The 27711-nt window shown below is 54.4% G+C and overlaps 1 protein-coding gene and 1 non-coding gene across 19 annotated transcripts in view; both read left to right on the plus strand.

Annotated features, from left to right (window-relative positions):
* GTF2IRD1 (GTF2I repeat domain containing 1) overlaps positions 1-27711 on the plus strand; it is a 125789-nt gene that overhangs the window by 76774 nt on the left and 21304 nt on the right. For 12 of the 18 annotated variants that reach the window (XM_086374605.1, XM_086374602.1, XM_086374599.1 and 9 more), the window contains 5 exons: positions 3256-3305; positions 3520-3576; positions 5268-5351; positions 6837-7020; positions 7740-7768. In XM_086374605.1, coding sequence (XP_086230731.1) covers positions 3256-3305; positions 3520-3576; positions 5268-5351; positions 6837-7020; positions 7740-7768 — 404 coding nt within the window. Of the gene's footprint in view, positions 1-3255; positions 3306-3519; positions 3577-5267; positions 5352-6836; positions 7021-7739; positions 7769-20342; positions 24071-25311; positions 26918-27711 lie in introns of those variants that run through there. The other 6 variants (XM_086374603.1, XM_086374596.1, XM_086374594.1 and 3 more) reach the window with 3 other exon arrangements.
* Positions 1998-2070, plus strand: TRNAG-GCC (transfer RNA glycine (anticodon GCC)). The gene has a single exon. It is a non-coding gene; the product is annotated as a tRNA-Gly (tRNA).

A 27711-nucleotide genomic window follows, 5' to 3' on the forward strand; every position in this document is an offset into this window, starting at 1 on the left:
TTTGCCCAGCCCCAGCCGAGGCCTGAAGGACCTAAAGCAACCAGATTGATGCCTCTCAGTCCCCAAGAGAGCAGTCCCCAGCTTGCCTGGATGTAAGACAGGAATACGCCTACTGGCCCATTCTGAGCATCCTCTGGGGGTTGGAGGCATCAGAACTGACAATACCCCATTTTCCCTGGATTGGAAAATCGGGCATTGGCATTTCAGGTGTCTTCTCTTTCCTCAAGCATCTAGTTTTCATCAGCGAGGACCCAAGGAGCTCCATTGTATCCAGCCTGTGTGCCCAACTGAGATATAAAGTCCCTCTGGAGGAGATGGAGGCAGCTATTGAATTTTTAAAAGAGGAGGGAGGGCCTGGGGGTGACCTGTTTCGCTCTTCTCTGTGTTCCTGGGATGTCTTGTAAACTTAGGTTTGGTTTGGTTGAAAGTAACAAGAAAGGGGATATTTAAAGGTTTGCTCTGCCCACGGGAGTAGATGGCCCCCAAATTGGGAGACTCGGGGTGTCCTTCACGCCTAGAGTGGCAGGTTGGCATTGGGGTGCAGGGCAGGGAGCTCTTGTGGAGCCTGGCTTGCATCAGATTAAGCAGGGAGGGTGGTATTCCAGGTACAGATAGTGGATACGTGATTCTTTCCTTCCACAAATGCACCTTGAGTGCCCACCATGTGCCAGCAGTGATGCATCAGTGAATGCCACTGAGTCCTGCTGTTGAGTTGGCTGACCTCATCAAATAAAATCCCAATATAATATCAGGTAGAGATAAATGCTGTAACGCAGGTTAAAGGGGCAGAGAGGGGCAGGAGGAACCTCTCGATGGAAGGGACATCAGAGCAGAGACCTAATGATGCAAGCCTTGCAGATATCTGGTGGAAGAGCACTGAAGCAGTGGGAATGACAGGTGCCAAGGCCCTGAGGCAGGGACATGCTTGTGCCTCTCAAGTCTAGCAAGGTGCCAGTGTAACTGGTGCGGATTGAGCCAGAGAAGAGTATGAGTGGCGAGACACAAAAGGTAGAAGGAGCTGGATTATACAGGGTCTTGGGCTGGCGTAAAGGGTTTGGATTTTATTTCACATGTAATGAGAACTCACTGGACGGTTTTGAGAAGGGTGGGACCGGTAAGGAGGCTGTACCTGGCCCTGAAGACACAGTGGCATCTTGGACTCAGTAAAGGTGCGGTGGCGAGAAGTCATCAGATTCAGGCAATGTTTTGAAGATGGAGCTGGTAGAATTTGCCAATGTATACGATGTGGGTGTGAGAGGAAGAGGGGCTGAATGACTGAAGGTTGGGGACTGAGCAGCTAGGATGATGGTGATGCCATTTTCCAAGATGCCGATGATGAGGTTGGAGGTCAAAGTCAAGAGCTGAGGGACTTTCCCTGCAGTCCAGTGGTTGAGACTCCACACTTCTGATGCAGGGGGCACCAGTTTGATCACTGGTCTGGGAACTAAGATTCCATATGCTGCACAGTATGGCCAAAACATTAAAAAAAAAAAACAATGTAAGAGTTGGCTCTGACTTTTGTTATGTTTGCGGTGTGGGGGAACCTTGCAGAGAGAGATGGCAGGTGCATTACGGGGCTCAGACACAAGGGAGCGGTCGGGGGGGCAGACAGAACGTGGGAAGCTGTCAGCGTCCAGGAGGAACATAACACGTGGGGGCCACTGGCCTCATCCATCTCCTCAGACTGAGAACTGGAAGTACTTGGGTGGCTCCCAGACTCGTGGTTCTGAGTCTGGCTCTTCCTGTTCCTCCCCTTGACCTTGGGCAAGCTGCTCAGGTGTCAGGTGGGGCACACTGTACCATTTATAGGGTGGCCCTGAAGGTCAAGGCTTAGCAAAGGGCTTGTCACACTCAATCAAGATGGTTTGGAGTTCTTTGTGGTTTTTTTAGTATCAGGTTTATTGAAGTTTAATGTTACCCTTTTTAAATGTGCAGCTCTTTGATTTTTGGCGAGCTCGTACAGTCACATGACTACGTTCAAAATACAAAGCAGGACTTCCCTGGTGGTCCAGTGGTTAAGACTCCGTGCTGCCAACACAGAGGGCGCAGGTTCAAGCCCTGCTTGGGAAACTAAGATCCCACATGCTCTGTGGCATAAGCAAAAGATTTAAAAAACAAATACAAAATTTCAAAAAGATACAGAAGCTTCCCTTGTGCCCCTTTGCTGGCTACCCCAGCTCCCGGCAACCATTGATCAGTTTTCTGTCATTTTGCCTTTTCCAGAATGTCATATAAATGGCATCATGCGCTGTGCATCTCACTGGGTCTGACTTCTTTCACTTGGCTTTTGAGACTCATCCATGTGGTTGCCAGTATCAGGAGTTCATTTCTTAAAATAAATGTATATATATACACCAGATTTTTAAATGAATTTAAGTAATCCCAGTTTCCTGAATGCCAAGCGGAAAAAATAATTCAAGTAGAAAAGAGTGATTAACTGTCCAGTGGGACCTTTGGGATGTTAAGATTAAGGACTAGTTGGGGTGATTGTAGGAGATAATTGGAAGAGAAAGATTGAGCACTTGAATATATTTATTTTATTTTGGTATTCCTCCTTTTAAAAAGTTAGCTAAAAATACTATTGAGAATATTAGTAAAAAAAAAAATAGCCACTTCTTACTAATTTTACTTTTAAAAAGGGTGCATTTTTTTTTTTTTTTAAAGGGTACATTTTGGATGGAGATGTAAATGTTCTGAAATTAGCTTCCCCGATGGTGCTCGTGGTAAAGAAACCCCCTGCCAATGCAGGAGACCTAAGAGATGTGGGTTCAGTCCCTGGGTCGGGAAGATCCCCTGGAGAAGGAGATGGCAATCCACTCCAGTATTTTTGCCTGGAAAAAACCGTAGACACCAGAGGAGCCTGGTGGGCTAGTCCATGGGGTCACAAGGAGTCGGACAGGACTGAAGCGACTTAGCATGCACCCAAGCATGGCTGCATGAACAACTTCGTTGAATATACTAAAACCTGGGACTTCCAGTGGTCCCCTGGTTAAGACTCTGAACTTCCCATGCAGGGGGCACGGGTTCAACTCCTGGTTGGGGAACCAAGATCTCGCTCCTGGCTGGATCCTCACAGCTGCCGGATCTCACACCCCCAGATCTGTCGGCAGGACCCTGCCTGGGGCACGGGGACCCCAGACCTGGACTGTCCGGAATCAGGAGGGCCCATTGCACAGATGTGCAGACTGAGGCCCAGAGGGCAGAGCTGGGGAGGCCTCGAGGGGCCTTAGTGATAGCCACTCTTGTGTTTTGCAGGCCTGAGCTGCTCACAGAAGGAGTCAAAGAGCCCCTCTCGGACAGCCAAGGTACCCTGCCCAGGGTCACGGGCTGGGCTTGGGAAGGGTCCCAGGCGTCTGCTACCGCCCCTCCTCCTGCTTCCTCCTTCCTGGTTCCGTCTCCCCTGGCATTCCCCCACCACCCTCCCCACCAAGTTTGTCCCCACCAGATGCCAACCTCTGTCCCGGGTCCCAGGAGCTACCCGCTCACCCTGGCTTCTCTCCCCTCCCCCAACGCCCCCAGAGAGGGATTCCGGGGACCCTCTTGTGGACGAGAGCCTGAAGAGACAGGGCTTTCAAGGTAAGGTTGCAGCTCAGGATGGGGTCCCCTGTCCCAGTGCCATGACCTTGACCTGGCCTTGGAGGGCCAGGCTGGGGGTGGGAGGGGCTGGCTGCCAACCTCAGGGCCCCCCGAGGAGGGTGGTCTAAGCCATGTGGGCAGGCAGCCAAGCAGGGCTGTAGTGTGTTAGCTCTAGGGAGAATCTCCGCCAGGCATCTAGGGGTTCAGGGGACAGTGGGGTGTGGGGTGAAGGAGCCACTCGCTGTCAGTCTGGGGAGGCAGCTGACCTGCCCGCTTCGTGTCAGGCAGCCGGCCATGCTTCTTCGTGCTTTGAAATCAGAGGAGAGGAGTTGCCGAGGGCAAGGAGGATTCTCCTGAAAGGGAGGACTGTGGCCAGGCCGAGGAGGGGTGGAAGGACGTGAGTGTGGAGGGAGAGGGGTGGAGGATGGGGCAAAGCCTGAGCTCAGGGCTGAAGGGGGGACCCTGGGTAAGAAACAGAGGGCCAGGGAGGTGCTGTCCCATCCCTCCCGATGGTGGGGGCTGGTAGGACTGCTCTGCCTTTTGGTTGAGATCAGATCATTGGGCTGCCCAGGTGGCTCAGTGGTAAAGACTGCCTGTCAACGCAGTGGACGCAGCTTCGCTCTCTGGTCAGGAAGATCCCCTGGAGGAGGAAACGGCAACCCACTCCAGTTTTCTTGCCTGGGAGATCCCATGGACAGAGGAGCCTGGTGGGCTACGTACAGTCCACAGGGTCTCAAAGAGTTGAACGTGACTGAGCATGCGTGTGTGTGTGCGTAGCATCAGTGGGGGCTGCCGTGACTGAGAGCAGCTGTCCACGTGCACGTCAGAGCAGCTCTGGACAGTGGCTAGAAGTCCCGCAGGGTGGGTCTTCCCCAGGTGGGCCCTGCGACTCTAAGGAGAAAGTGAGGTCAGCCAGACCAGAGACAAGAAGGGCCAGCCCCTGGGGGTGGAGGAGCATGGGGTCCTGGGTCCCAGATCCCAGAAGGGCACCTGCTTAGCACCAAGCCTCTCACTCCTCCCCAGGCCAGAACTTTCTATGATGGGAGAGTCGAGTCTCTCACCTTACCCCGTGGCTGTTCATACTCGGCCCTTTTAGCAAACTGGGGTCCAACTACCCAGAGACCCATCCCCTCCCTCCAGCCTCCCCCCACCTCTCTTTGCCCACAAGGCAGTGTCAGGCTCTAATGTCCCCCAACATCCGGGGGCCTCATGGCAGGTGGACTCATGGGCTTCTTAGCAAACACCCTCTGGGTGAGTGAGCGAGTGACCGTGGGAACTGCCAGGCTGGCTCCCTGGCTCCACGGGGTCGTGGTCAGTGACCTCAGCTCCCTGCTTAGCCTCCCGCCTCCCTGCTGACCCTGACCGAGGCCCCGTTCCACTCTTCGTGATGCAGGGCTGCTCCCTTTCGTGGGGTCTCGCCCCTCCAGGTCTGGCTATTGGTGTGGTTTTCGAATGTCAACAATTAACTTAATTTCCAACTCATTGCTGTCGTCGCAACAGTGTGAGTCCTTCCGGAGCAAACACACGTCCCCATCAAGATGTTAGTGCTGGAGTTCTCCGAGGGGCCCCTCCAAGGAGCTGATAATTGCCCGAGAAGGAGTTCCCCATAATTAGAAAATCATATTCTGTGAAAGTCATCAAGTGCCTTTTCATTTAACAGCCCAAATCCGTAATTGTTTTTCACTTGGCAGAAAATTATGACGCCAGACTCTCACGGATCGACATTGCCAACACACTGAGGGAGCAAGTTCAGGATCTGTTCAATAAGAAATATGGTGAGCCCCAGGGCGCCCCGGCCGGAAGGGAAGAGAGGTGGGGCCATGGTCTCCTCTGGGAAGACCACTCAACCCACATGCAAACATTTCTTGAGCACTGGGACTTCCCTGGTGATCCAGTGGTTAAGACTCCACACTTCCAATGCAGGGGCTGCAGGTTCAATCCCTGGTCAGGGAACTAAGACCACACATGCCACGGATGTAGCCAAAAAACATTACTGCTGCTGCTACTACTACTACTAATAAAACCACTGGATTATTTAAGATGGTAAATGTTATGATATGTGAATTATGTCTCAGTAACACTGAACAGACAAGCTGAAGCAAAGGCACAAACCAGGGGTGACATGAAGACTCAGCAGTTCTATACTTAATGAATGTGGGGCTCTGAGTTTCCTAGGAGCCAGAGCAAAAAGGGAAATGAGACCAGTTATACCATTCTGATGCAAAGAGCTGACTCATTTGAAAAGACCCTGATGCTGGGAAAGATTGAGAGCAGGAGGAGAAGGGGACGACAGGGGATGAGATGGTTGAATGGCATCACCGACTCAATGGACATGGGTTTGGGTAGACTCTGGGAGTTGGTGATGGACAGGGAGGCCTGGCGTGCTACGGTTCATGGGGTCGCAAAGAGTCAGATGTGACCGAGCGACTGAATTGGAACTGGATACCATTCTCAGTGTCCACGAGATAAAAATTAGTTTATTGCCCAGAAAAAGTTCAGCTGTTTCTCCTTGTCCAAGACGTGGGAGATTTCCGCAGGCTTGTCTTCGTAAGCGGGCTACCCGGGACACTGAGGGGTGTCCAACCCTTGGTCCAGGAGGATGCTTCCGTGGTGCACCCTGCCTAGGCAGGGAGCCATGGATGTTCATGTCAGCCTGACAGTGGGTCAGCAGTGGCCTCAGGACAGCCCCCAGGCTGTCAGCACAGGCCCTGGGATGGACATGCCACTGCTCTCTGCAGAAGGTGGGCAGCAGAAGTGAGGCCAAGCCCCAGATATGGAAAGAAGGCCCTGAGGTCTGAGCCACACCCTGGCTGGCTTCCCTGCTCCCACATTCGATCTGCCCTCTCTGGCCAGGCCAATCCAGAGCCAGGGTGAGGCGGAACCTCACCGAGGGAGGAGGGTCAAGTGTTGTAGGGAAGGACCAGGTGGGCCCACAAGGTACCATCTGCAAGATGGCTTTCAGATTCTCGAGCTGTGAGGCTGACACGTTAGGAGCAGTCTTCTCCCCAGCAACTATAGCCACACATCCCCCACCTGCTCCTCAGCCCGGCTCAGGCACAGACCCACTCCACAGCCCCCTAGGCCCCCCACTTCCCAGTCCCCTACTGATTGTGCCTGTCTGTAGCGCTACATGGTACCTCCCATTCCCCCATGTACAGGGGTGTATCACACTCATATATGCAGAGCACCCCCAGCTGCTGACAGCACACCAGCCCTGCCTGTGGCTCCCGACAACACTTCTCTGTCCCTCTTGTCCGCAGGGGAGGCCTTGGGTATCAAGTACCCAGTCCAGGTGCCCTACAAGCGGATCAAGAGTAACCCTGGCTCAGTCATCATCGAGGGGCTGCCCCCGGGGATCCCGTTCCGAAAGCCCTGCACCTTTGGCTCCCAGAACCTGGAGAGGATCCTCGCGGTGGCTGACAAGATCAAGTTCACTGTCACCAGGTACTCAGGGAATGGGGGAAAAGAGTGGAGGCAAGGGCCAGGAGGGGCCTCACATCGCGGACCCTTGGCCTGGCCTTCGGGTGATCCTGCCCTTCCGGCGGGACAAGGCGGCTTTCCCAGCACCACCTGGATCCTGGGGGTTGGAGGAGGGGGCCCCGCAGGCCAGCTGGGGTGCACAGAGCCCCAAAGAGATGAGACTAGGTCCCCCGCACCCCCATACACCATAGCAGGGGCAGCCTTCATGGGCCCCGTCTCCCTGCCTTGGTGGCTGCTCACTGCACTCCTGTTCCCCTGGGAGAGAGGCCTTTGTCCCATGTCAGAGGGGAGGAGACCGAGACAAGTGATATGCATGGCACTGCGGAGCTGGCAGGGCGGCGCCAGCAGGAGACCCTGCTCCACCTGGTACACAGAAGCCCTGCCGACCGTCCCAGCATCCCAGGGTCCCGAGGTCCCGTGCACACAGAGCCCCAGACATCCTGTTAAATGCAGTTTCTGGGGAATTCCCTGGCTGTCTGGGAATTAGGACTCGGTGTTCTCACTGCCAGAGTCCCGGGTTTGATCCCAGGTCAGGGAACTAAGATCCCACAGGCCACACCATGCAGCCCATTTCCCCCCTGAACATTGCAGATACTGGTTTAGCTGGTCCGGGGCAGGCCCCACACATTCCTTGCAAGCTCCCAGGCTCTCGCCTGACACTCCTGTCTCTGTTTCTTTTCCAGGCCTTTCCAAGGACTCATCCCGAAGCCTGGTAAGAGGTGCTGGCTATGGGAGGGCCACTTGGCGTAGAGGGGCAGGGGCGGGCCATGGTGCTAGGGGCAGCGGCCAGAGCAGAGCTCACCATGGAGCGCAGCTTCTGGGGCCCTGGAGCAGGAGCCCCGCCATGTCTGCCCTGGGAAGTGGCCCCGGGGTTGGGGAAGCGGGAAGTAAGGTCAAGTTAGAACCGGGACCCGGTTCCTGCAACGCAGAAAGGGATGGTGGTGGGCCACAGGTGACTTTTAAGCTTCACCCAGCCAGGATTCAGGAGAGAAGGGCCCGGCTGGGTCAGTGACCCCCAACTTCCCCCATGAGGGTCCTTGCTGAGCGGATAAGGTTGATGGCAGGTGGGTTCCTAACTTCAGAGAGAGGAGTGTCTGCGTGGGAACCTGCGAGCTTGGTGGTGAGATGTGGGTAAGCGTTTACCCACTTTGTAAAACGCCTCTCCTGGCCCTTCTCAAGACATCCACTCCCGTCCATCCTCCCCCAGGCTATGTCCTGGCCCTCCCAAACCCTGAATGAGCAGAGGCTGTCCCCGCGCAGGTGACATGATCACCCAATCAGCACCTAGGGATGGCCCAGGCCTCCGAGGAGGTGGCTGCCTGTGCTGAGCCCAGAGCCTTGCTGCCTCTCCTCTCCTACCCAGAGCCACTGGCAGCCCCAGGCCCTTGGGGAGGCTGTGCTGGGAACATAAAGAGCCTGCAGTACAGGAATCTGAGGGCTTCTCGGGTGGCTCAGTGATAAAGAACCCGCCTGCAATGCAGGAGATGTGGGTTCAATTCCTGGGCCAGGAAGATCCCCTGGAAAAGGGACTGGCTACCCACTCCAGTATTCTTGCCTGGAGAATTCCACGGACAGAGGAACCTGGTGGGTTACAGTCTGTGGGGTCGCAAAAGAGTCAGACAAGACTTAGTGACTAAACAACAACAGGAATTTGATGTTATGGCCCCGGCCACGTCACTCACCACCCGTCTCTGTGCACCCTGACCCTCCTGCCTGGACCTGCTCCCTGCGCCCTGGCCTGGCTTGGTGGGCTTCTGGGTGGGCGTGACCTGGAGGGGTCAGACTCACCAAGGCGTATAGTGATGTGGCAGCTGCCATTGGCTGCAGGGACCCCCAGGAGGAGAAGCAGAGGGAGGGGTGCTCAGAGAGGGTTTCAGGAGAGGAAGGCTTTGATGGGGCCTTGGGAGAGCCGGACTGGAGAGCCAGGAGAGGGAAGGAGAAGCAGGTGGTCAGATGGGTGAGTAGGAGAGGTCCAAGGTCCACACCCAAGGTGTTTTTCTAGAACTCAGAGGTGCCATCGGATGATGTCAGTAAGGTAGAGACAGTGGCCCTGGAGGAAACCTTGCCAAGACGTTTCTGGGCATCAGACCCAGTGCAGACCGCTTCACCTGGGTCCGTTTTACATGTGTTTCTGGAGGTCCTTCCTGCCATCGCCAGACAGTGTTCTGGGTACCATGGTTACAGCAATGGACACACACAGGAGGCATCTCGTTTACTCCTTCGATCTGGGAGTTTGGCACGAAAGTCCAACTTTCAGGGGGAAACTGAGACTCGCATCTCAGTGATGTGCCTGCATCACACAGCCAGCAGGTGGCCTGGCTGGCCTCTGGGCCTATGATCTGCAGCCGGTCGCCCCCATGGGGAGGTGGGGCCTGCGGCTGCCGGGGTCTGCAGGACAGAACACGGAAAGGAGGGCCCAGGTGCTCGTGAGGACATCACAGGCCCATGGATCCCCTTCTCATCGCATTCCCGGGCCCATCCCTGCCCTGTGACTGTGGCTGGGCTATGGACCTGCCTGGCTCCAGGGCCGTGGCCAGTGGCCTCTGGTCCACTCGCCTATCCCGAAGCAGGGGCCCCGCGACCCCGTCAGCACTTGTACTGAATCAGCTTCAATCTGCTGCCCGCCCCGACTTCTGTTTCTGCCCGGTAGGTGTCCGTGCTGGGCAGTGTCCATCCTGCTCCTACGAGCAGTGGCCGTGGGAGCAGACAGGCCTCCCTCTGCTGGAGAAACACAGCGAGGCGGTCCAACGGCCTCCCCCCTACACGCCCTGTGCTGCCCAGGGCTTCCTACCCAGGCCCTGTAGAGGCCTGAAAATACAGCAGCTCCCGGAGCGGGCATGTGTGTTAATGAGTTGGAAAACGGAGCAAGAAAACGTCATTTCTGACCCCTGATGTGTGCTGGGCTATGAGTTCAGCGCTTGGCCCTGTTACCTTTTTCTGTCCCTTGCCCGCCCCCCGCCTTTTTTTTTATTGCGCTGGGTCTTCACGGCTGCGCACGGGGTTTCTCTAGTTGCGGCGAACAGGGGCTCTGTGGTGCGCAGGCTTCTCATTGCGGTGGCTTCTCTTGTGGAGCACAGCCTCTAGGGCTCATAGGCTTCAGTACTTGCAGCGTGCAGGCTCTGGAGTTGTGGCACACAGGCTTGGTTGCTCCTCAGCGTGTGGAATTTTCCCCGACCAGGGATTGAACCTGTGTCCCCCGCATTGGCAGGCAGATTTTTATCCACTGTACCACCAGGAAAATCCTTCTGTCCCTTTTTATGGGTGAAGAAATAGGCCGAGGGAACTTCAGTGATTTTCTCAGGATGCCCAACCCTTAGTGGAGGAAGCATTGACCCCACACCTGGCTCCCTGCTCCATCGGATGCCAGGCAGGTGGCACGTCATTCACAGCAGCCACCAAATAGTGGCAAGTCGGGCTTTGGGGAGAAATGCTGGGGGCAGAGAGGCAGCCAGCAGCCTTCACCTCCTTCTGGGGGTGACCTGTTCCATTGGTCACGGCTCGCCCTCCTGCAAGGGGGTTTTGATGGTGCATATTCCTGTTTGAGCAGCTTCTTGAATCCCAGCCTTTACCCCATGGCGGCCACCTGCCCCCCATTTCTCTGTGCCAGTCTGCCCACGCACCCATCAGCCTTCCCCGTAGCCCCTGTGTATGTAGAGAAAATCAAAGTGTTAGTCACTCAGTTGTGTCCGACTCTTTGCAATGCCGTGGACTGTAGCCCGCCAAGCTCCTCTGTCCGTGGAATTTTCCAGGCAAGAATACTGGAGTGGGTTGCCATTTCCTTCTCCAAGGGTATCTTCTCAACCCAGGATCAAACTCGGGTTTTCTGCATTGCAGACAGATTCTTTACCGTCTGAGCCACCAGGGAAGCCCCTTGGAAATGCTTTCTCTGCCCACATGGTACAGGAGAGGATGGCAGACTGCCTGGAAGAGGAGACGGAAATGTGGCCCTGGCCCCGGGCCTCGGAGAGGGAACTGCCAGTGCCTTTCCAGGCATTGACTTCCGGGCCAGGTGTCAGCCTGGAGGGGCTGGAGCTGGCCAGCTCTGCGCTTACTCATGCCACTTGTCACACTGGGCTGGGAAGGCCTCCAGGCTCCCAGGGGCCTCCAAGGGTTCACCAGAGGTCACTGGGTGCCGCTCCTGCCCCAGAAATGGCTGTTCCCAGACTGTCGGACAGTCACGGAAGCCTGATATGGACCAGCTCCCGGGGTTCCCAGGAGAATAGGAACAGGAGATCAGGTCTCAAGGGAAGGCGGTACGGCCGCAAGCGCCAGAGCCTAGAGGAACGGGGGCTGTACTGGAGGCGGGAGCCCTGGGCACATGGAGGAGTGGCAGATAATGTATTTTGGGGTTGGGGGCGAGGCGGTATGGGGGCTGTGGGAGAGCACAGGCTGGCGCACATGCAGACCCAGACTGAGAGCCCTGACCCTTCTTACTAACCATGTGACCCTGGGATCCTTATTTCTCATCTCCAAGCCTCCACTTCCTCTTCGGTGAGATGGAGCTGGTCATACCTGCTTCCCCAGGTGATCTGGGTAGCTGAGTGGTGGGCAGCGGTGGGTCAGCCGTGGAGGACGGTTCCCCCTGCTGATGATTCAGAGACGTGTTTGTAAAGCTGTGAGTTCTGGACCAGCTGTGATGGGAAGGGCTCGGCCAGTGGGGTTGGCAGGCAATTTTGTTATTCCAGGGGGTCAGGAAGGCTTCCTGGAGGAGGTTCTCTCTCTCTCTTTTTTTTGCTGTCCTGGATCTCTATTTGCTGCACGTGGGCTTTCTCTATTTGTGGCGAGCAGAGGCTCCTCTTCATTGAGCTGTGGTGGCTTCTCCTGTGGAGCACGGGCTCTAGGTGAATGGGCTTCAGCAGCTGTGTCTCGAGGGTCCATCTTGGGCTCAGTCACCTTGTGGTGCGCGGACTCAGTTGCCCTACAGCATGTGGGATCTTCCCGGACTAGGAGTAGAACCCGTGTCCCCTGCATTGACAGGCGGATTCTTAACCACTGGACCACCAGAGACGTCCATAAATGGCTATTCACTTTTATGATGATAATTTCTTCCAGATTTCTCCCCAAGCTTATTAATTGTATATCTTATGCTTTCTCTAAACTTACAAACACGTATGCTTAAAGCATAAGCATTTTCCCATGTCTTTAAATCACTTTATAATGCTCTGTCATCGGAGTGCATTGTAGTTAAATGACAGCCCTCTCCCCCAAGAGTGGACAACAGGGCAACTCCTCACACCATGGACACCTAACATCTGCTCATCCGATGGTCTGCCAGCTACCAAGCCTTCCCATACTAACACATGTGATCTCCTGCCCACCCGCCATAACCAGCCCTACAGGAGGAAACAGGCTCAGAGAGGTTAAGGAGCTCACTGGAGGTCACACAGCCCGCTCCCAGGCTCTTCCCACCACAACCGCCTATCCACACTAGATAGGTCTTTGCTGCCCCCTTCTGGCTATCAGCATCTATAACATTGCTACTGCTGCTGCTAAGTCGTTTCAGTTGTGTCCAACTCTGTGCTACCCCATTGTCGGCAACCCACCAGGCTCCCCCGTCCCTGGGATTCTCCAGGCAAGAACACTGGAGTGGGTTGCCATTTCCTTCTCCAATGCATGAAGGTGAAAAGTGAAAGTGAAGTCGCTCAGTCGTATCCGACTCTTCTCGACACCATAGACTGCAGCCCACCAGGTTCCTCTGCCCATGGGATTTTCCAGGCAAGAGTACTGGAGTGGGGTGCCATTGCCTTCTCCAATCTATAACATTAGTCCTGTCTAACCCTTTAGGCTCACAGTCCTCTGAGCTCACTTCTTTGCACAACAACAAAACGTTATTGAATGTCTGCCTTCTCTATGCCAAGCGATATCTGGGAATACAAAATAGAAAAAAAAACTCTGCCATCATGGTGCTTATATTCTAGTCAGGGAGGCAGATAAATAAGAACAAATAATATATTCAATAGTGATGAGTACCATGGAGACAAATGCAAAATTAGGACTTTATTTCAAGAGCACAGTTTTAGAGGCTACCAGGAGTAAAGGCCTGAATGAAGAGAGGGTATAAGCCATGTAGAAATATAGGTCAAGACATCCAGGGAGAAGAGTCCATCAGTGCAAAGGCCCTGGGGCCCTGGACATATTTTGAAAATAGGGTCAACAGGATTGCTTTTTATTTTTTTGGCCAAGCCTCATGGTATGTGGGATTTTAGTTCCAGGGATTAGACCAGGGATTGAACCTGTGCCCCCTGCAATGGAAGTGCGAAGTCTTAATTATTGGACCACCAGGGAAGTCCCCCAGCAGGATTTCTGAGTGTGGATGAGGGGTATGGGAAAGAAAGATCAAAGACGGCATCAAGACTTTGGAGGAGGGGGGGAGGTAGGATCTGAATGGTGGGCAGATTTGACACCCAAGTGGATAGGTTGGGAAGGCAGTTGGATCTGTAAACAAGAGAGAGTCCCATTTGGGGGAGACTGTGACTCAGGGGCAGAGCATTCAGCTGCAGAGAGCCCCACTGGAGACACGTGTATAACAGTCATGAAAATGGATCATAGTGGTGTTGGGCATGGACAGTCACGAGGGGTCCAAGGATGAACCCTGGGGCCCTTTGAGAGCAGAGGAGAGATAAGTGAATCCCCCCAGAGGGAGTGATGTCCTGAAAACTCAGTGACAAACTGTTGGAAAAGGAAACAGATCGCCCAGGCCCAGTGCTGCAGGGTCAGGTGCAGACCCAAGATGGGGCCGTGGGATGAAGCAGCCTAGGCGTCCAGGGTCGGCGTGGTCAAGAGCAGTTTCAAGGAGGCAAGGGACCTGATTGGAATCGTGAGCTCGAGGGGAGAATGAGAGGAAAGACATGGAACTCAGCAGGGTCAAGGGAGAAATGGGGTAGGAGCTGCAGGGTGGAATGGGCTTTAGCAGAGGGGTTTGGAGATTGAATAGTGATGGTGTGATTTTTAGAGAAATGAGTGACCTAGTGGCAGAGCGGATGGGGAGGTGGCCAGAGGAGGGGCGTCCCCCTGAGAATAGGAGGTTTATGGGGGATGCTGAGACCATGTGCCAGATAGAGCCCCTCTGCCCAGAGAGGGACAGGGGAAAGGTGATAAGGACAGAAGACTGTGTGTCCTGGGGCGGAGGGGTGTGGGAGGAAGGATTATTGGAGTCAGGGTCCTAGGGGAAGGACTGGGAAGATGGGAAGGAACAGTCCCAGAAGAATGTATGACCTGGACACTGTGGAGAGGCCACCACTGTTGATGACCAAGAGGTTTAGACGTGGCTGGAGGGAGGAGAGGTTGTCAGGACAGGGAGGGTCAGGGGCTTGGAAGGTGTGTCTGCCAGCAGGTTGATCCCCGGGAAGTAGGACGGGAGCAGCCTGGGTTTCCAGAGCCCCGTGCAAGTTCAGTGCCTCGCTGAGCGCCCACAGCATACCTGGCCCTGGGCCTCTGACCCGAGGCTCATGGTGTCTTCACCGCAAGCCTGCAACGTCGGTACTCTCTACATTCCCATTTTTGCCGCTGAGCACACTGAGGCTGAAGGAAGCAGTCAGGTAGTTAACACAGGGCCGCAGTCGTGCTCAGGGCCATTCCATTCTGGAGACTGGGCCAGTGGCGTTGGGCAGCGGGGGTGGATGGCAGCACCAGGGTGAGGCCGGAATCATACCCGGCCTTGACGTAAACACTGGTGACTCAAGCTCTCTCCCATAATATTGGAAGCTTTTTCTGTCAAGGAAATGATAGGGTTGGGTTTGTCTTGTCTTATCATTACCATGGTAACCACTCTTCTACCCACCGAGGTAGATGGGAGAAGGCAAAACTGGGGCAGCATGGGCGGCAGGACCCAGGGGTAGGTGGAATTAGGATCTAGAGGTGGCAGTGGGGAGTGAGGAGGGAGGGCAGAAGGTTCCAGCAGGGTGATGGCGGTATCCATCTTCAGGGCTGGATCTGTAGGTCTCCGAGAAACCCAGGAGCATGTGTGCAGTTGGCAGGACCCAAGTGGTGCCCAGAGCCTGTAGGGTGGCACTGGGGCTGGGCCCAGCCTGGTGAAGGTGGCAGCTGCAACCACAAACTCTGGATAGTGTGGAGCAGGCAGAGAGGTCCCAGGGCAGAGCCCAGGAGCTCACTGCCCTCCACGGGACCTTGAGGATGAGGAGCCTGTGAAGGAACAGAGGAGGTGGAGCCTGAGGGAAGGAGGTGGAGGGATTTGCAGGTCCGAAGAACTGAGTCAGGCAGCTCTTTGCAGATCTCAGATGACAGCAGAGGCCTAGGCAACACCAGCGAGATCAAGGAGATGAATATTCTAGAACCGATCTTGAAGCGCAGCAGTTTAAAAAAAAAAAAAAAAAAGTCTTGTTAGGTAGTGAGTTCTCTGTCACTGGAAGCATCCAAGCGGCCACTCACCTCGGGTCGCTGCAGGAGATGGAGGAAGGCTTTACCCATTGCAGCTACCTTTGGCTTGTGCATGCCATGCCTGTCTGCCCAGAGTCCCAGCCCTTTAGAACCAGGAAGGGTGCAGACCCAGGGGCCTCCCCACCCTCTGACAACCCTGCTGCCCTGCTCACAGCTGTCTGCCCTGGCTGTCTTCTGGCCAAACACACAGTTCCCCTAGGCCTCAGCCAGCTTCCTCTTCTTTTGGTTGGATTCTTTGGTCTCCAGCAGCTCATCCTCCCTGCCAGCTTGAGAGAACTCAGTGGTGAGCAGCCAGGCACCCCCCTACTCCCACTTACCACCCGAGAAAAGGGGCTAGGGACCCCATAGTCAGAGCAGAGCTGCCGACTTCCTCTGTGAGACTAGCAAGTCCGATTTTGCCCTTGACCTGCACCACCCCCAGCCAAACCAGGGCTGTCTTGGGTGCCCCAGCGAGGCAAGAAGAAGAGGAATAAATAGCCTGTCGTGTTCCGGGGGGGCGGGCAAGGCCAAGAGGCCGGCTAGGCCCGAGCGTGGAGGGCCTGGAAGGCCTGGCTTTGCAGCGTGGACTGGACCCTGCAGACCCGGCCTTGGCAAGCCCTTCCGCTGACGTCTCCACGGCCGGAGCCCGAGCACCCCCGCAAGCCAGGGTCCAAGCTCTGCTGGGCCCCAGCTTTACCTCAGAAGGGCCCCGCTCCATAAACCCTCCACTTGGCTTTTCATTTAAGGAACTCTGTCGGATTATATCCTGCTGAGAAAATATGACTTGCTGGCATCCCATCTGACCTACTTCCCACCCCAGTGTTGCCTGAGGCCCAGTTTGAGAAGCTCAGCTCTGGGTGAAGGGTCGGCCAAGGGGAGGGCTGTGATCCCTTTTGCGGGGAGGGTCCCTGTGGCTCAGACGGGAAAGAATCTGCCTGCCAATGCAGGAGATGCAGGTTCCATCCCCTCCATGGGGAAGATCCCCTGGAGGAGCGCGTGGCAGCCCACTCCAGTATTCTTGCCTAGAGAATCCCATAGACAGAGGAGCCTGGTGGGCTGCAGTCTGTGGGGTTGCAAAGAGTAAGACACGACTGAGCGACTAAAACTTCCATTTTTCATGAGGAAGGAATGTTCCCAGCCCCACATGGCACCTCTTGTCATTGTCCCCAGTGGGGCCTCTTCTAGGTCTCCTGTCACTCACTGGGTGCTGGGAGGGGTGGGCTTTCCGGAAAAGGGGCTGACGTTGACTTCAGCAGAGGGGATTGGGGAAGGGACTGAATAGGAACAGGGGAAAGTCCCCTGCTGGCCCCACTCAGGAGCTGGGTGACCTTGGATGAATTAACGTACTGTCTCTGACCTGGGAAAGTAACCTTGCTATCTCTCGGCCTTGAGGTCACACGGAGCAGGGACAGCCTCCGTGGTCCACCCTCTAGCCTTGTCACACACACACCCCCCCTTTCTCTCTTCCCTACCCCACCCCCTCTCCACCCTTCCAATTCCGTCAGGCTCTCGAGAGCTCAAAATAAGATCGTCCTTTCTCAAGTTTCTAAAGATATCGCAATTCCAGCGCCAGCCACATGTTTCTCCACTTAATTATCTCTGCTTTTCTTTGTTAATTAGGCTCCAGTAATGATCTCCCTTCTGCCATCCCGGGAGGAGCTGGCATCTGCTGGGCGGGGCCCGGAGGCCTTTGTGGGCAGATGACTGGCTGCCAGGCCCAGAATTGGCCGGCTGCCTCCTTTCTTCCAGGCGAGGCGGCCCCGTGGGCCGTGGAACAATGTGGTGTCAGGAGGCCCCGCCCTTTCCTGGCCTGTGGGGGCCCAGCGGGGGTCGCAGGCTGCCCCCCACCCTGCCCCTGGGGTGGTCGGTGGTGGTCCCAGCCCTGTCCTCCCCCAGCTCTGCCAGGGGAGGGGAGGGCTACCCCAAGATTCCCAGCAGTTGTTAGGCAGGGGGCTCAGGCCCCAGAAGGGAACAGTGAGGGGCTTCAAACTCTTCTGTAGCATTCCAGAAAACCTCACCGAAACTAGTTCCCCAGCTGGGACCACCCAAGCCGACAGGAATAACCAACGCCTTTATTTGGACTGGAATGGGATCAGCTCTGGGGTCACCAGGCACCTCGTGCCCAACCGAAGCTCTCTGGCTGATAAATCCGTCTTTGAGCCACAGAAAGTGGAGGCCTGGTGGGGAGGGGGGCACAAAGGATGGCTCAGCACACGTTGTTTCCTGGGTGGGCTGGATCTTGCCAACCTCCAGGGAAAGAAAGTAAAAAGTGTTAGTCCCTTAGTCATGTCCAACTCATTGCGATTCCACAGACTATAGCCCACCAGGCTCCTCTGTCCATGGATTCTCCTCACAAGAACACTGGAGTGTGTTGCCATTTCCTCCTCCAGAAGATCTTCCTAAACCAGGGATCAAACCCAGGTCTCCTATATTGCAGGCAGATTCTTTACCGTCTGAGCCACCTCCAGGGTCTGGTGGCAAAAGAGACCTTGCGGTGGTGGGAGGTGGGGATGGGGCACAGCCCTAGCCCTCTGCAGTCCTTCTGCAGGCTTGGGGACAGGACAGCACAGCCTGCAGAAGGGACCCTTCAAGTTTGGGAGCAAAGGGCCAGTTACTTAGTCCGTGAACAGTCTCGAAGTGTCTGCTGGACCGGGCACTGGGCTGAGGGCTTCCCTGGTGGCTCAGATGGTAAAGAATCTGCCTGCAATGTAGGAGACCGGGGCTTGATCCCTGGGTAGGGAAGATCTCCTGGAGAAGGGAATGGCAACCCATTCCAGTATTCTTGCCTGGAGAATCCCTTGGGCAGAGGAGCCTGGAGGGCTGCAGTCCATGGGGCTGCAAAGAGTCGGACACAACTGAGTGACTGATGCTTTCACTTTCTTCACACTGCCTCGTGGGATTTACATTCTGGTGTGGTTGCAGAGAACAGACGATGTGCGAAGGATCAAGGGTACCAGGTGTTGAGGGCTGAGAAGCAGATGGGAGAGGTTGTGTTTATTTTTAGGGAGTCGCAGTGGGTTGATATGGGGGTGGCCAGGGAAAGCCTGTGAGCAAAAGCCTGAAGGGGGCAGTAGAGCCAGAGGGTGCGCAGGGAAGAACCTTGCAGGCCAAGTACAGACTGCAGAGACCCTGAGGTCCCCTGCCAGGGTGGGAGGTGGGGTGGAAATGGGAGAGAAGGCCGATTGTGGGCGCTGGATCAGGATGCCGACCCTTATTCCAAGGGAGCTGGGAGCCAGTGCAGGCTTCGGAGCAGAGGAGAAACAGAATCCAGTTTAGGATCTAACAGGACCCTTCAGGCTGCTGGGTGAGGACATGCAGGGAGGCATCGGGGGGCAATGTAAGGAGGTGGTCATAGCAACACTTGCGAGGCCCCGGGGGTGGCTGCAGCCATGGTGAGTTTTTGACTCTGGGCAGAGTTTGTAGCTAAAACCAACAATTTGCTTGCTGGTAGGGGCTGTGAGCAAGAGGATGGGTAGGGGGAGTCGAGCTTGACCTCAGGGATTTGGAGTGAGCTTCTGCAAGGATGGAGGTGTTGGTAGGTAGCTGAGATTCGGAAGATGCAGGAAGAGGTGCCGGGGTGGGGAGTGGGGGAGGTCTCAGGCATGTTTGTGGCTTATTAAGTCTGGGGGCTTCCCGGGTGGCTCAGCGGTAAGGAATCTGCCTACCAGTGCAGGAGACACAGGAGATGTGGGTTTGATCCCGGGGTCAGGAAGATCCCCTGGAGGGGGAAATGGCAACCCACTCCAGTGATCTTGCCTGGAGAATCCCAAGGACAGAGGACCTGGCGGGCTGCAGTTCTTGGGGTCGCAAAGAGTCGGACAGGGCTAAGCATGCGCACACATCTCCAAGAGCAGTTTGACGTACAAGCAGGGGGCTCAGGGGAGCGGTCCATACTTGATATGTCATTTGGAGAATCACAAGCGCATTGCTGGTAATATTTGAAGCCCAAACGGGGACTTCCCTGGTGGTCCAATGGTTAAGACTCCGCACTTCCAATTCAGTGGGGCACATCCATCGTCCGGGAACGAAGATCCCACACGCCGCCTAGTGAGGCCAAAAAATAAAAATACATAAATAAAGCCCAAACAGAATGAGATCATCAGAAATGAGTGGACTCAGCAGGTCAGGACCCCGGTACCTTCAGTCTTTGTAGGTCAGGAAGAAACCGGGAGGAGCCAGGAGCGGGTGGTGTCCTGGGGGTGAGTGGAAGAACCCCCTTCTCCCTGGGAGGAGGCCCTTCTCCCCTTGTGACCCTGAGGGTCCCACGGCCCAGAGACGTGGCTGAGCATCTTGCCAGGAAATCAGACGTCAGGCCCTGAGCGACAATGGCTTTTCAACAGGCCCCAGTCCCCACAGCTTAGGATTATAGATGCCCCACAAGGTGAGTGGGAAGAGGCTTCCTCTCCGCCCCACAAAGTAGAGGAGCCCTGGATTTCCGTTGTCTGTTTCATGAAACAGCAGGTTCCCTATGACTTCTCAAGTGGGGACCCGGGGAGTGCAGGGCTGGGTGAAAACTCCGGCAGAGGGTCTTGTTCACCAGGGGAAGGAGGATGGATTTGCCCCACAAACAACAGAAGCCCTCAGCGAGTTTAAAGCAACAGAAGGACATGGTCAGATGGACAGTTTAGATAAGTCTGAGTGGCTTGCAGAGCAGAGGGTGGAATCGGGGAGGCCAGCCGAGAAGTTCTCTCCGCATCAAAGGTGACGGGATGTACCTGGATTTTGTTGTTGTTTGGTCACTAAGTCACGTCTGATTCTTCCCAACCTCATGGACTGTAGCCCACCAGGCTCCTCCATCCTCCATTATCTTCCGGAGTTTGCTCAAACTCATGTCCATTGAATCAGTGACACTATCTAACCATCTCATCCTCCACCGGCCCCCCTCTCCTCTCGCCTTCGGTCTTTCCCAGCATCAGGATCTTTTCCAGTGAATCAACTCTTCGCATCAGGTGGCCAAAGTATTGGAGCTTCCGCTTCAGCATCAGTCCTTCCAATGAATATTCAGGACTGATCTCCTTTAGGATGGACTGGTTTGATCTCCTTGCTGTTCAAGGGACTCTCAAGAGTCTTCTCCAATACCACAGTGTGAAAGCATCGATTCTTTGGCCCTCAGCCTTCTTTATGGTCCATCTCTCACATCCGTACATGTTTACTTGAAAAACCATGCGTGCTAAGTCGCTTCAGTTGTGTCTGACTCTTTGCAACCCTATAGACTGTAGCCTGCCAGGCTCCTCTGCCCAAGGGATTCTCCGGGCAAGAATACTGGAGTGGGTTGCCATTTCTTCCTCCAGGAGATCTTCCCAACCCAGGGATCGAACCCACATCTCTTACGTCTCCTGTATTGGCAGATGGGTTCTTTACCACCTGGGACACCCTGAAAAAAATATAGCTGGAGGCAAAGGGGCGCAGAGGGGTGGAGTTTCCTGTGGCTGCAGTAAGTCAGTGGCTGAAAGCAGCCCGGGTTCATCTCCTTACAGGAGTAGTCAGGGTGTCCACATGGCGGGTTCCTTCCAAGGGCTCTTCAGGGGAATCTGTTTCCGCGTCTTTTCCATCTTCTAGAAACTGCCTACCTTCCTTGGCTTGTGGCCCCTCCATCTTCAGAGCGTGTCCATCCAACCTCTGTTGTCCCCTCTCCTGCTTTTGACCTTGCCTCCTTTTTCTAGGGACTCTTGTGATTACATTTGGGGTCCACTTGAATAATCCTGCATCATCCCCCCATCTCAAGATCCTTAAGGGTAGCAGCATAGTCCTTCTGCCATGTGAAGAAACAGGCTCCAGGGATTAGGGGATGGTCAGCTTTGGGGACCACTATTCAGCCGAGGTTTCCCTCCTGAGTGACCGTGTGGGAGGGTGGGGTCAGGGACCCACGAGATGGGAGGAGGGACAGGTTTGAGGGAGGCTTGGGCAGAGACTGGGCGGGGTGTGCAGAACAAAGGTGCTCGGGGAGGCAGGTGGAAACATGGGTTTGAGGTTATGGGTGCAGAGAGAGCTGGACGGGGTAGAAGGAAGATCTGGTTCCTCCCCACGTGCAGAAACTGAGTCGTGATTAGCCTTCAGTATGATTTCAGAGCCTCTACCTGTCCTCAGAGCCTCGGCAGAGAGGCTTACTGCCAGGTGGTCAGTGATCTGGGATGAATCGTGGCTCTCCTGCTTACTCCCTGTGTCACCGGAGCAGGTGGCTTTCTCTCTGTGCCTCGGTCCCCCCATCTGCAGGAGGGAGATGCTCCTAGGACCGACTTCCTAGTGTTGTCGGAAGGATTAAGTGAATGCATGCCGAGGTCTAAGAAGAGTGCCTGGCACGTGGGAGTTTAATTTCTTGGACAGTTATTTGCCGAGTGCTTGTGATGCGTCGGCCGTTGCTGTGGGTGCTGGGGCTGTAATCGTGAACACGTGCAGACAGACCACATGGTCGGCCCACAGGAACATCTGTTCTCAGGTCCCTGGCTGCAGAGTTCACCGATGTTGTAGGGTAAGGATCGTGGCCTCAAAATACTTCCTTTCTCCCTGGCCCCTGGCACAGTGGAGCCCCAGCCTATGTGGGTCAGCTGACTGCCTCTGCCCATCTTGCCCAAGTTGGGCGCTGATGCTCTGCCAGTCACACTTAGTGGGCAGCCTTCTGCACCTGGCCAGTTGTGCCCACATGTCACAGTTCAGCTTAGGCCTTGTTGGCCTTGGGACCATGGAGGAGGGAAGGGGAGGGGAGAAGGAAGGAAGTAACTTCCCTTGGGAAGGGCCATGAGTATGTCCGCTCCCAGGACCGTCCATCCAGGATAGACGCCCCCCGCCACCGCCCCAGGAAAACCTGATGTTTGCTCTGCCCAGCCTGGCTTGCAGGTTCAGGCTGCAAGCGAAGTTTTAATTTACAATTAAAAGGAGCTGCAAGAGAATTTGGGAGGAAGCCCTCTGTCAAGCTGCTGGTCTGTTCTCAGGTGGGAAAATGGCACCCAGGGGTCAGACAGACCTGGGTTTGAGCCTTAGTGCCACCGTTAGCCGGTGGAGGGCTTGCATCCTAGTGTTTGGCGGAGGGGAGGGCCTGGAGGAGCCCCAGAAGGGGAGGCCCCAGCCAAACAGCCCTCCGTTGCCCATCGTTTCAGGCTCTTGTTGCAGTGGGTCAGCTGGAGGCCAGGCAGCTGGGCTCCAGGAGGAAGCTGGATCACCTGCCCAGGCAGGCTGTGGTCCACCCACCACCCACCTCCATCCCAGGGAAGGGAGATGGATTGATGGAGGCACAGAGCCCGGCCCTAGAGAACTCTGGGCGAGAAGGCATGCCTTCTTCCCTCCCTCCACCCAGGGAACCCCGTGCACTGATCAGCTCCATCATGGTCCCCAGCACACGACTCACTGTGCCATATCCCTGCATGTAACGAGCGAGCGATTGATTGATGGCTGTAACTTTTTATTTTGAAATAATTTTTAATTTACAAATACTTGCAAAGATAGTACAGAGTTCCGAAGTACGGTCTGACCCACGTAGGACGCGAACATCCTGTAGAACCATGGTCCACTTGTCAAAACTCGACATCAGGTGGCGCCTGCAATGGACTAAGCTCAGGCTAGATTTCTTCAGCTGTTCCATTGATATCCTCTTCACATTCCAGACTCCAATGCAGGATACCACACTGCATTTGTATTCATTTATTTTTATTCTTTCATTCATATGCATGCATACTTGTTTGGGCGCTTGTTAATAAATACTACAGTGAACACCTGTGAACCCACCACCCATCTAAGAATCAGAACAGAGCCAGTAACATACCCACCCACACGCTCTCCTTCATTTTGTCTGCCTCTCTCCCTGGAACAAATATTCTGAATTTTATGTGTCTCTTTCTCTTGGGGTTTTTTTTTTCCTGCAAAATTGCAAAACTACAGGAAAAAAAGAATAGAATAGTATAATGCCTGTCAGTATATTCTTTCGCTGAATTCACTAATTCTTTTTTTTTTTGGCCAAGACTCTCATCTTACAGGATCTTAGTTCCCCAAACCAGGGGTTCAACCTGGGCCTTCTGCAGTGAAAGAGCGGAGTCCTAACCACTGGACTGCCAGGGAATTCCCTGGAGTCATTGGGAGCTGGTGGTTCACACAGTAAAGAATCCACCTGCAATGCAGGAGACCTGGGTTTGATCCCTGGGTCAGGAAGATCCCCAGGAGGAGGGCATGACAACCCACTCCAGTATTCTTGCCTGGAGAATCCCATGGACAGAGGAGCCTGGCGGGCTACAGTCCATGGGCTCCCAAAGAGTAGGACACGACTGAGCGACTAAGCACAGCACATTAATTCTTAACATTTTGCCAAATTCCTTCCCTCCCTCCCTCCTTGTCTCTCTCCCACCCACAGACCCCACCCCCATTGGTTTCTGTCTCTGCCTCTTTCTCCATCAAAGTAACTTGCAGGCACGTCTTGACTCTTTATGCCTAAATATTTCAACACACATCTCTCCAGAACAATGCTCTTCTTTTTTGCAGACCCATAATACCGTTGTCACACTTATGAAACTTGCTAACTCCCTCTCATCTAGTATACAGTTTATATTCAGATTCCCAAAAATGTCTTTGATTGTGTCATCCCCTGTGATTTAATCACTGCTCACACATTTTTTTTAATGTCTATTGCATAAAATACTTGCTTAAACCAAAATTGTTTCATTTTGCTTATTTTTTTAACTTCTATAACCAAGGTGTCTTATTTTTTAGAGGTTTTTTTTTTTAATGTATCTATTTTTGGCTGCATAGGGTCTTAGTTGTGGCATTCGGGCTCCTCATTGCCAGCTTAGTTGCTCAGCGGCATATGGGGTCTTGTCACATGTGGGATCTTAGTTCCCTGACCAGGGATCAAACCTGCGTCCCCTGCACTGGAAGGCAGATTCTTAACCTCCGGACCACCGGGGAAGTCCCCAAGGTATCCTATTATAGAAAACCTGGAATTTGCTTCTGTCACTTAACAAGACGTAACATAGCGTTAAAATGTTTCGCCATAGCTGTTTTTTTTCAGGGCTCTGTAATATTCCACTGCGTTGACTATACCACGATTGATTCATTCATTCTCCTGTCCTAGGCTGTCTGGGTCTTGGTGTTACTTGCTGTTACCTAAGAGTGCTCTTTAGCCCACCTGAGCATGTTTCCTTTGGCACACGTACGAAAGATTCTCTTGGGTACATGAGATCACGGGCGAGGGCGAGGGCTTCCACCCCACTGCAGCATGGCTGTGCCCTCTCTGAGTCTCAGTTTGTCCATCTGCAAAACAGATGATGGAACTCCTGCTGCCCCTACACACAGATCCTGGAAAGGGTTAAGAGGTGAACTGAGTGTATCCTTTCATCCTGGCGCAGGCGTGGTGCCAGGAAAGTGCAGTATCCTACAAGTCACAGGGGCCCAGGGAAGGATGTGGCTTGTCCCCTATCTGAGTGACCCCTGCTGCCTGCACATGGCAGCTATTCCACCAAGGTGGGGTGCCCATGGATATTTAATCTTCTGGTCTCTTGAGAGCCAGGCCCACCTGGCTCTACTTTTTTATTTTAAATTATTATTATCATTCTGTGTGTGTGTGCTCTTTGCAACCCCATGAACTGTAGCCCACCAGGCTCCTCTGTTCATGGGATTCTCCAGGCAAGAATACTGGAGTGGGTTGCCATTTTCTTCTCCAGGGAATCTTCCCGACCCAGGGATCAAACCTGCATCTCTTGCGTCTCCTGTATCAGCAGGTGGATTCTTTACCACTAGCGCCAGCTGGGAAGCCAGGTGACAATCAAAAATAACAAAAACAATTGTTATTATTTTAGTGAATTTATTTTTGACTGCCCTGGGTCTTCGTTGCTGTGCATGGGCTTTCTCTAGTTGCAGTCTGCGGGCTTCTCATTTCAGTTGTTTCTCTTGTTTCAGGATTTAAGGCACATGGACTTAGTTGCCCCGCCACACATTAGATCTTCCTGGAGCAGGGATTGAACCTGGGTCACCGGCACTGGCAGGCAGATTCTTCTTAAGCACTGGACCACCAGGGGAGTCCGTGGGTCTGGTTTATGGCTGGATCGCCCAGTCCAAGCCCGGCAGAGAGGAGAGGCTGCTTCGAGAGGAGAGAGGAGAAATAGTTATTATATTCTTCCCCCAGAGACTGGCCTCTCCCCTCTCTCGCTGCCGCTGCCTCTGTGTCATTCTGGAACGTGATTCCCAGCACACAGTTATCAACCCGAGCTGGGCACCTCAGACTAGGCGCAGAAAGGCCAGGCTGCTCCGGGCTCTTGTACTTTGCCCCCGGAGAGCGCTGTGGGGCCACCCCAGGCGTCCCCCTGAGCTGCCTGGCTTTAAACTGTGTACCCAGCGTGGCTGTGATTTAATGAGCTTGGTTGCTTGCTTTCCCCAGGCAAAATTCAGTTAATCCTTGGGCTAACAGACAGCCGATTAGAAAGGACAAGAGGAGAGCTCCTGGGGCAGACCATAGAGAGAGAAACCAGAAAACTGGAAAAAGCAAAAAAAGGGCAGGAGAAATGCCAGCCCGGGGCAGTGGGGGACAGGTCACTGCAGCCAGGGCAAGTTCAGCAGCACTTTCTGGATGGTACTGGGGTTCAGGTCACGAGAGTGACCTCCCCTACCCCCAAATTGTGTGCTCAATTAGAAAAGGGGTATTTGGTGTGGGTTGTTTTATGTTTATTTGTATTCATTTCTGGCTGTGCTGGGTCTTCGTTGCTGTGCAGGCTTTTCTTTGGTTGTGGCGAGAGGGGGCTACTCTCTCGTGGTGCACGACCTTCTCGTTATGGTGGCCTCTCGTCTTGAGCATGGGCTCTAGGGCACGCGGGCTCAGTCGTTGCAGCTTCCGGGCCCCAGAGCGCAGGCTCAGTAGTTGTGGCACACGGGCTTAGTTGCCCCAAAGTACATGGGATCTTCCTGGATCAGGGATCGAAATCAGGTCTCCTGCATTGGCCGGCGGATTCTTTACCCCTGAGTCACCGAGGAAACCTGCTCGATGAGTTTTAGAAAATGTCTTCCCCTAAATGAGTCAAGCAAACCCAGAGACTTAAAAGAAATAAACTTCCATCTTCTGGAAGAGTTTTCTGTGTAAGATTTCATTTCCTGAGACTGTGTGAGATGACTGAGACAGTGGTCTGCTAATCATGTCAATGATAACTGGACATTGATGGCATAAGACCTTACTTTTTTTTTTTTTTTATGTAGTATCATTAAATCCCTCCCTAACACGTCAGGATTCCCATTAGAGGGATATCAGAACTGACTCAGAGAGGTTGAGTGCTTTTCCAGACACCACACAGCATTAGGGGTATGGTCAAGATTGCCTTGGAATCTGCTGTCGTTGGCCCCGGGGATGCCCTTTCTCCCCACTGTCTGCAGGCATTCAAGCAGGTACCTGGAGGCTACACAGCCTCCGCATGGAGCCCTGTGATGTTTCCAAATGGAGAACATTCTGAAACATTTGCAACTGTTGGAGTCCTTATAGCCAGCCTGGGTTTGCAGACACTCCGTCAGGTCCCCCCAGGGAAGAACAGTAATGACAACTAGCCCGAGACCGCGCCAGGCACGGGCAGGACGTCCTCAGCTCCGTGCGGTCATTGTTGCAACTTTCCAAACAAGGAAATGCAGTGGTGACCTAAGATCATGAGCTAATAACAGCCGAGACTTGAGACCAGGCAGTCAAGCTTCAGAGCGTGTGGTCTTAATCGGTCTTAAATTCCGGCAACAGGGCTGTACCTCAGTCTACGAAAGACCATGGGGCTTCTGGCCAAGACCCCACGGGCCCCAGGGATTGTGCCTCACTACCACCACACACAACACACACACACGCTCTCTCTCTCGTGTTCTCTGACCCTCGTTTTGCTCATTAGCAGACCAGACTCAGCGGTGATGGTTGCCAGGGCCTCCCCGCCCTGCCCACAGCCGTCCTTGGGGAGGTCCCTGGTGACCACCGGCCTGGCTGCCGCCTCTCCAGGCAGTGGGCGTATGATGGTGGTGGCAGGAGCCTGGCAGTGTCAGGAAGGAGGTGACCGACCCACAGCCTGCCAAGAGGCCCATTGGGCTGAGCCATGCAGGCTAGGAGGAAGCGTGGCCTTCCTCCCCCATGTCCGGGGCTTGCCAGGACTTGTGGGGGCCATCTGGGGACAGTGACCACAATCCACGTCACAGCAGGCCAGCTCTGTCCTAGGCATCTCTGAGCCTGGACCCAAGTGTGTTCATCCCTCCCCCTGCAAGGCTGGAGGTAAAGTGAGGGCACCTGTGGTTCAAGTTCAACCTCCCAAATACTGGGTCCCTCCTTGGCCCTCATCCCACAAGGGC

The sequence above is a fragment of the Bos grunniens genome, chromosome 25 (genome assembly GCF_055505025.1).
Source record: "Bos grunniens cultivar Pamir isolate PY7600 chromosome 25, Bosgru_T2T1.0, whole genome shotgun sequence".
Classification (NCBI taxonomy): Eukaryota; Metazoa; Chordata; class Mammalia; order Artiodactyla; family Bovidae; genus Bos; species Bos grunniens.